This window comes from Chrysochloris asiatica, unplaced genomic scaffold (genome assembly GCF_000296735.1).
Source record: "Chrysochloris asiatica unplaced genomic scaffold, ChrAsi1.0 scaffold00121, whole genome shotgun sequence".
NCBI classification, from domain to species: Eukaryota; Metazoa; Chordata; class Mammalia; order Afrosoricida; family Chrysochloridae; genus Chrysochloris; species Chrysochloris asiatica.
The window spans coordinates 10,269,887-10,279,109 of NW_006408639.1; the positions used below are offsets into that span (position 1 = coordinate 10,269,887).

General features: G+C 41.8%; 1 protein-coding gene across 1 annotated transcript in view; it reads right to left on the bottom strand.

Moving 5' to 3' along the window:
- LOC102813064 (chromosome unknown open reading frame, human C3orf20) overlaps positions 1-4,524 on the bottom strand; it is a 148,315-nt gene extending 143,791 nt beyond the window's left edge. The window contains exons 1-2 of the mRNA XM_006868687.1: positions 4,053-4,524; positions 2,323-2,454 (exon numbers count right to left, since the gene is read on the bottom strand). Coding sequence (XP_006868749.1) covers positions 2,323-2,454; positions 4,053-4,524 — 604 coding nt within the window. The remainder of the gene's footprint in view (positions 1-2,322; positions 2,455-4,052) is intronic.
- Between the last annotated feature and the right edge of the window lie 4,699 nt (positions 4,525-9,223).

Here is a 9,223-nt window from a genome sequence, read left to right on the forward strand (position 1 = left end):
GAGATGGATTGGCCAGGTGGCATCATTGATGGACTCAAGTGTTGCAGCGGTAGTGAGGTTGGCCCAGGATCGGACATTGTTTCATTCTGCTGTGCATGGGGTCGCTATGAGTTGGTTCCGACTCGACGGCACCTGACAACAACAACAACAACATTAAAAAAGAGAAAGATCCTATGTATCAATAACAGTCGTGGACAACTCGAACAAACAGAAAAGGAAGAGTAAAATAAGACCCCAGCTCTACCAGAAGAAAGGAATAATAAAGATAAGAGCAGAAGTTCAAGAAATAGAAAAAAAGAAAACCAATAGAGAGAATCACTAAAACCACAAGCCCGTCCTTTGAAAGGTCCCTTGGCTGGACTGACAAAAGAAAAAATGAGAAGAGGCAAAAATCAAAATAAGACATAAAACTGGAGACATCATAACAGAGATAGAGAGGATCGTAACAGAATTTTTTCATACTATGAAACAATTGTACTCCAGCAAATTTGAAAACCTAGATAAAACAGGTAAATTCTTAGAAATATACTATCTCCTTAAACTAACACAAATAGAGATAGAAAATATAAACAGATTCATTACAAAAGAAAACATTGAAGATAGCATCTAAAAACAGCCAGTAAGAAAAAAAGCCCAGGACCAGATGGTTTCAATGGGAAATTTTAGAAAGCATTCAGAGACAAGTTGACACCAATTCTATTCCTACACTTCAAAAGCATAGACAAAGAAGGAATACTCCGTAACTCATTTTATGAAACCATCACTACCCTGATACTAAAACCAGGCAAAGACATCATAAAGTTAGATCACCAGACCTTTATTTACTGAGGCACCTCTGAAAAATCTCCAATTTTCAGTTAGCAGTCAAGCACCGTAACTGTTTACACTATCTACAAAAGTCTGTACAAGAATGTTGAAATATTTTTTATGAGGTGGAGTGCCACCATTTTCCTCTTAAAGGGGACAAAACAATGTTTAGGTAGGGAAGGACTAGGTGCAAATCCAAGGACCAGGCTAATGGACCAGGCCTGCCATTACAGCTTCCATCCCACTCTGGCTTTCACACACTAGGCTGCCAAGCTGTTGTCCCCAAATGAGATGGCTCTCCAGATGATGAAGTGGAAAGCAAGGCTCAGAATTGTGTGTATACTGAAAACTGCTTGAATAAATAAGTGGATCATAAATAGAGGATTTGCCTAGAGTAAAGTCCCCTAGAGCAGAGACCTCAACTTCTTGGTAAATAAGTTAGGAAAACTTTATTTTTATCTTAGTGAAAGACACAAAAATTATAAAAGTAAGTAAATCTTATCTTGAAGTTAACAAAACTTGGTTTATATTTTAAGTGCATGCCAATTCGCGTAAGAAATAAAGACTGTCATTTTTTTGAGAATATGTGATTTTTGTTTAATGACTGTATGACAGCGCAACAAAACATATTAAGTTCCTTCAGGTTTGTCCTTTCAAAAACATTCAAGGGCTTTATCAGTGTTCAGTGTTAACTCTTTGGTACATAAAACATTCTTTTTTCTCCACAGAGTTGTTAATCTAGATGACGTTCCCTTCTTAGCAGCCACCTCCTCATGCTACATCACCGACAGAGGCTCCTCAGGTACAATGTCAGTGCCCTCATGAAATCCTACGTTTCCCCCAAGATTTTGTAACTTTCCTATGCAATTCATTTTCACTGTATGTGTATGTTATTTGTTGTTGTTAAGTGCCATCAAGTGAGTTCTGACTCATAGCAACTCTATAGGGTTTCCGAGGTAGGTTTGAACTGACAACCTTGTGGTTCAAACAGACCTTGTGGCCCAGTGCTTATCCTACAGCACCACGCCAATACTTCTTGTATATTATTATTACATGTTTAATGTGTAACCATCAGGGAGACACCAAGAAAGACACTAAGCTAAGATAGAAAGCTATATACAAAAATTGAAAATAAGCGTTTAGAAACATTTGTAAGCAATTTGACATTGTTCTGGTATTGTTATTGTATTTTTAAAAGGATAGGTCCACAACAGTTTGGAAATGTAAAAAACCTGTTCTTCATCACTGGTAGTTTGAGAAGCACAGCTCGAAAGAGTGACGGGAAGAGAAACTGTTGAGTGGTAAGGGGTAAATATCTTGCGTAGAACAAAAACTACTGAATTGTGTTCCACAGCAACAGCACCAATGCCCTGTAGTGCTTGAGAGCCTCCACTGCTCCATAGCTACTTCAATTCTTGGAAATGTCAGACTTTTGTGCTGGGGAATTACCTTTTGTGGCATTCTTTTTGGTGTTGTTTTGTGTTTTTACCTAAGGGCTGACACTCAGGTACCCACCTTTCCCCAACTGTCCACCACTTCTCCCGATTGTGTTGACCAAGTAGTCAAAGGCCATCTCCTTGGCGTTGAGATGGAGCAGTTGGCTGGCCTCCACAAAGCGTCTTGTGACATCCAGGGGGTTGGCACCTACTAAAGGAATCATCAGAGGCAACACATTTTCCTCCAAGTATAGGATTGGTGCTTGTAGACAAGTACCTCCTTAAATGGCCCAGGATATAGTGTAGAGGAAGATGTATTCCCTGAGTAAGCAAGTTTGTAGGGACTCCTAATGAAAGGGGTCTCAAACTCTCAAGCTCTCAAGACCTGTCAGGGGCCCTTTGCTCTCTGTTCCCTTACCTATTTCCCCTTCTCTATTTCTACCCATAGGCCTGCTGCTGTTGTTGTTAAGTGCCATTGTGTTGGTTCTGACCCATAGCAACCCTGTATAGGGTTTCCAAGGAGCAACTGGTGAGTTTGAACTGCTGACCTTGCGATCAGGTGCTTTATCCTACAGTGCTGCACCAGGATTCTAGCCATAAGCCTGTACCCATTGCCATGGGTCAACTCTGACTCACAGCAACCCTATAGGAGAATAGAACTGCCCCATAGGGTTTCCAAGGCTATAAACCTTAAAGGAAGCAGACTGCCACATCTCTCTCTTGTAGAACTGTTGGTGAGTTTGAACTACTGACCTTTTGGTTAGCAGCTGAGTGCTTTAACAATGACACCACCAGAGTTCTTCTTATTGTTGTTGTGTGCTGTCTAGTCAGTTCTGACTCATAGCAACCCTTTATAGTGTTTACAGAGAATGGCTGGTGGGTTTGAACTGCCGACCTTGAGGTTAGCAGTCCAGTGCTTATCCTACAGCGCCACACCACAACTAGCTAAAATAATACAGCATTGAGAAGGCTTACTTACTGATGCTGCTCTAGGTCCTGGGATGACATTCTCATCTTGGACGCTATCTGGTTCTGGGTCAACTGGGCTTTTGCCTTGCTACCTACCAATAGATCCTCCTGAGTCACACACCTCCATTCTTCACCTTCTGGTGCTGTGTCTGTTCCTCTGAATAATTACCACCAACTCCCCACTCAGTGTCTCTGACCTCATACTCCTCTTAACTGCTTTTATGGATTGCCCTGTGCTCCTCAACCCATGTACCGATGAACACGGTCTTGCTGTGATATAAGGTCTTCTTTGAAGATGTCAACACTTCATGAGATCGCAACAGAAGAGGGCAGGTCCTAATCTCTTCCTTCTTAAAAGGGAGACAGAGTTCACACAGGAGGAGCTGTTATAGGAAGATGCATCTATGAACCAAGGAAAACCAGGAAATACACCAGGCTACCAGGCTCTGAAAGAGACAAGGAAGGATCTTCCCCTAGAGTTGACAGAGATCACGACCCTACCAATGTTCTGAATTCCACTTGGAGACAATACATTTCTGTTATTTAAAGCCACCCACCTGATGGTATTTAAGGTAGCCCCAGAAAATGAGGACCTTCCAATCTGGGTTCTCCAAAGTTGGAAGAATGGAAGAACAAGTGGGAGAAGAAAGATGGATGAGAGGATGGTTCTTGAGAGTGAATTTAATTCTTAGGAAGGAATGAAATTCCAAAAACATCTCCACAACTGCTACCTATTTGCTGCTCATCTTAACACACCTGTCAGAGTGGATATGGTGGGCACACACATGCACAGACCACTTCTGGACCAGAAGCTTCCAGTATCTGTTGAGCCAGCCTTACCCGATACAGACTCCACCATGGCCTTCATCTTCAGGGTGAGAAGTTCTGTCAGCAGGTGGATGGACTGCCGCTGAAATCTGTGCAAGGTCTCCCGGCCGGCGGTCATTGCATGCATCTGGGTAGGGGAGGGGGTGGAACGCTTGGCGGCACCAAAGCACATTGAGAGTAACTGAGGAGGTGGTCCTGGTGGTGGTGGTTTCTTCTGGGAGGGGGGCTGCACAGGGGTCAATTCCACAAGTGTAGGTGGTGGTCCCAAACTGATGTCCAGGCCTAAGATGTCAGATGCAGTGGGTATCATGGGATCGGTGATGAGCTCCTCCCAAGTGAACTCAAAAATGTTTCTGATGCCCTTGGGTACATGGATGCCTGAGTTCCGGCAGATCACGAGGAGTTTGGAAATCTGGGCCAGCAGCTTGGGGGCCACGGCTGAGTACTGTAGGTACAGTTCTCGGTTACTCTTCATGTCATTCATGTTGTTAGAAAATGCATCCTGTTAAGTAACACTGTCCATCTCGGGCAAGAGTAACCTTCAGCTATACAGGGTCAAAGTACTCTGAGAGGTGAATGAGATCAAACGTTTCTACCTAAGGTGACTCCCTGGAGACAGATGACTTGCAAGTGCTGAAATGACCCTTACAGGTCATTGAAATGGAGGTTCCTCTCCAGAAAGGCTTAGGAAATAATTGGTCAGAAGTGGGCTATGGCATGCTTCCTCTCCCTTTACTTCCCAGAGACCCCATCATACAGAACAGTGATACTGGGTGATTTGGGGAGGAGTCAGGTGGTGACTGTACAGTGTAGGGTTCCAAAAAAGTTTCCAGTGACAGTCACCCAAACTGAGTAATACCTACAATAGGACCCTGGTGGCCAGTGTGATGGGAGGGACAGGGAAAGAAGAGAGGTTCCACTGCACCTTTTGTAGTTAAAGATCTGAGGTTGGAAGGTCTGCTTGTGGTCTATCAATAAAAAACCTGTAAAACAAAAAGATGATTTATTGGCTCTCTCTAGAAGGAGGTGACGCTGAGGCTCCTGGATGTGATGTAAGAGTGGAGATTGAAGGATTCAACATCTACACCAAAGGGATATAGGAAATGATGATGAGGCCATACCTTTCTTAACTCAGTGACTGGGGTAGTTAACTACATTTCATCAAATCTAAGACACCATTGATTGTAAACTTCACCATCTTACCAAAAAAGGAAGAATGAATGCAAGATACCATTGACTGTAAGACATATCGTCGTGTCAGAGGACATACTGTGAAAAATGCAAACTTAAAAGTTGGCAAACAATAATCAGTGTCTTCCCACCTTACATAGAGTTACGTGAGGGCTCTGAGCACTCATCAAGGGGAAATGACCACCAGAGTTCAGCAGGTCAGTGCGTTAATTAGAGGCTAAGGGGTTTTCATCCTTCCTTATTTCTAAACTGTTTTATATTCTTAAGTTATATCAAAAATAGACCACTGGTTGAAGAAGGGAAGTATAAAGAACATTGATTATAAAATGGCTAAACAATTGTATTTATAGGTGGTGGTCCTAAAAAGATTATAAAAATGACCAAATGATTATAAAAATTGCTATCGAATGATTATAAAAATGACTAAACACATCTGCAAATGTTTTGTTGCCAGATCTGAACATGTCACTCATTGGATGTAGCAACATTCTTCAGGGATATATATCAAATCTCAAATACATTTATAAAAACGTAAGACCACTTCTTGATCTTATGCTACACAAAATGATGATTTTTGTCTTCTAACTCCTGAGCAGTGTTGTGAGAATATAAGCTGGGTGAGGAAGGCTCCCGAATCAGGAACACACAGGCCATGCCCTCCTCTGATGCCCTTTGCCAGCATCTTGATGCAATGTCAGCATATTTTTCTCTTGTTTAATTTCAAAGTCCCTGCTCTGGTAACCAGCACACCTGGTGGCCTTCTCAGTCAATGAAGGAGGACTGCTGACTAGTGGTTTCTGACAGTGGAGTTGTATTTTACTCCCTTTTACTCCTTCTCTTCCTGACAACACCCCTCCACTGAGTCCACAACCTTCTCCAGCCAGGTGAACCTCTTTCATTTCTCAGACCTGATCCTAGTCTGACATTCCAGCACAGCTTCCACTATGGCCTAACTTCAGTATTTACAGAGCAGGTGCATGGGCACGGTTGTGGGCAGCAACCCTATGAACCGATTGTATGGATGAGGACTCAGAGGCTTAGCAGGACCTGTCCACAGACTCTGGGTACAGAGACCCCTCTAGACGTGACACTAGTTCTTCACAGCCTTCCAGTGGACTCAGTCCACTATGAGCAACAAAATCTCCAAGTAACAAGAGCTACATACAGCATGCCCTCCTAACACCCATCTAGTGTAGAGATAAAGCAATTTCCTAAGTCTATTTGCTGACACTCCCCCTCCCTGCGCTCCCTGCCTCCCGTGTTTCTATCTTGCAGCTTTGAAGGCTCCAAGAAATAGATGCATTTTTTTCAATGATAATTCAAAGAACAAAGAAATCACTTGGAATCTCTGTTGGCTGGGCAGCCAGCCAGAGGGATCTGACCCTGACTGTCTAACTGTGCAGGGCAGAGGCTTTTTACTTTTTTTTTTTTAAAAGCCAGGACCCAGATCAAGAGAAGACAACTAACACAATCTTTCAAATGTCAGCTGTAGTTTGGGGATCTTCTTCCCACCCCCACCAATTCCAATCTTTTGAGATTGATTCTGAAAGTATGTCTTCCAAACAGATAAAAGCTTATTTATACCACAGCTTCCTTGAGATATTTTTCACATACAGCACAAGCCACCCTTTCAACATGTACAACAATGGTTTCTAGTATATTCATGGAGTTGTTCAATCAGCATTACCACCTGATTTTAGAATATTTTTATCACCCTAAAAGAAACCCTGTAACTATTAGCAGTCACAGCCCATTCCCCCCACCCCAGCAATCATGAATCCAGGTCCTTCCTCTATGGATTTGCCTGTTCTGGACATTTTCCATGTGGCCTGTCTGTCTTCTTTCATTTAACACTGTATTTGAGGCTTTTTTTCTGTCGTAGCATATCTCCGAACTTGGTTCCTTGGATTACAGAATAACATTCCACTGTATGACAAAATCACATTTTGTTTACTCATCCATCAGTTTTGAATGTTTGGAAATTATTAATAATGTTGCTATTTATGTATGTTTCCATGTGGACACATGCTTTCATCCCTTAGAGGTCTATAGAGATCATATAACTGAAATATAGATGCAAATATAGATATAAATATACAGATATAGGTAACATCATGATAAATGGAAAAAAGTCTTAAGTTGTAAAAGACTTAATTTTGCATGGATCCACAAGCATTTGACAAGTCTGCTGCATAAAGTCTATTTAAAGTGGTCAAAAGCAAATATATCAGTTTGAGGACAGAATTTGGCCTGACCCAAGCCATGGTATTTTCAATCACCTCATATGCTTATAAAAGTTGGACAATTAATAAGGAAGACTGTCAAAGAATTGATGCACTCGAATTATGGTTTTAAAGTACCGTGGACTGCTAGAATAAACAAATCCGTCTTGTAAGAAGTGCATCCAGATTGCTCCTTAGAAGTCAAGATGGTGAGACTTTGTCTCTCATACTTCGAACATACTGTCAGGATGTCCTTGCAGAAGGACATCATGGTTGACAAAATGAAGTGTCTGCAAAAAGACAAAGACCTCCCAAAGAGATGGATTGGCAACAGCAATGGGCTCACAGGTAACAATTGTGAGGATGGCACAGGACTGGGCAGTGTTTTGTTCCATTGCGCATAGGATTGCTATGAACTGGAAGCAATTCAATAGCACTTAACAACAAAACAACAACTAATCAATGTTGTTAGATGCCACTGAGTTGTTGTGACTCACAGTAACCCCATTGGAGAAAGACCTGCAGATTGCTTCCGTAAATATTATAGCCAAGTAAACAGTATGGGGCAGTTATGTATGTTAAAATATTCTCAATGGCAACAGTAATTAACAACAACAGCAACTAACGACTAATAAGGTCCCTTGTTACTGCAATTGTTAGATGCCATCGAGTTGATTCCAACTCATTCCGACCCTACGCACAGCAGAACGTCGAGTCATTCCAACCCTATGCATAGCAGAACGTCGAGTCATTCCAACCCTATGCACAGCAGAACGTCGAGTCATTCCAACCCTATGCATAGCAGAAGAAAACCCTGCCAAGTCCTGGGCCAATTTCACAATTGTCGCTACACTTGAGCCCATTGCTGTGGCCACTGTGCCATTCCACCCATCTCCTCGGGGTTTTTCCTCTTTTTCGCTGATCTTCCACTTTACCAGCATGATGTCCTTCTCCAGCATGATGTCACTTCTGATGACCTATCTGAAGTATAAGAGATGAAGTCTCACCATCCTGGCTTCTAAGGAGCATTCTGACTACTGCTTCCAATACAGATTTGTTTGTTCTTCTGGCAGTCCATGGTACTTTCAATGTTCTCCCCTAATGCCATAACTCAAATGTATCAATTATTCTATGGTCTTCCTTATTCATTGTCTAACTTTCACATGCATATGAGGTTACTAAAAATACCATGGCTTGGGTCAGATGCATCTTAGTCCTCAAACTGACATCTTTGCTCTTGAACACTTTAATTAGGTCTTGTATAGAAGATTTGCCTAATGCAATACATCATGTGATTTCTTGTCTGCTGCTTCCATGAATGTTTACTTCCAAGTAAAATGAAGTCTTCAAGAACTTCAATCTTTTCTCCATTTATCATGTTATTTCTTGGTCGAGTGGTGAGGATTTTTGTTTTCTTTAATATTGAGGTGCAACCCATACTGAAACTGTGGTTTTTTATTTTTTTTATCAGTAACTATTTTAGGTCCTCCTTCCTTTCAGCAAACAAGGTTGTTTCAGCTGCATATCACAGATTGTTAATGAGTCTTCCTCCAATTCTGATGCCACGTTCTTCTTCATACAATCCACCTTCTTAGATTATTTGCTCAGCATACAGATTGAATAAGTATGGTGATGGAATACAACCCTGGTGCACACTTTTCCTGATTTCAAACTATTCAGTGTCCCCTTGTTCTATTTGAACAACTGCTTCTTGGTCTAGGTACAGGATCCTCATGAGCAAAATTAAGCGTTCTGGAATACCCATTCTTT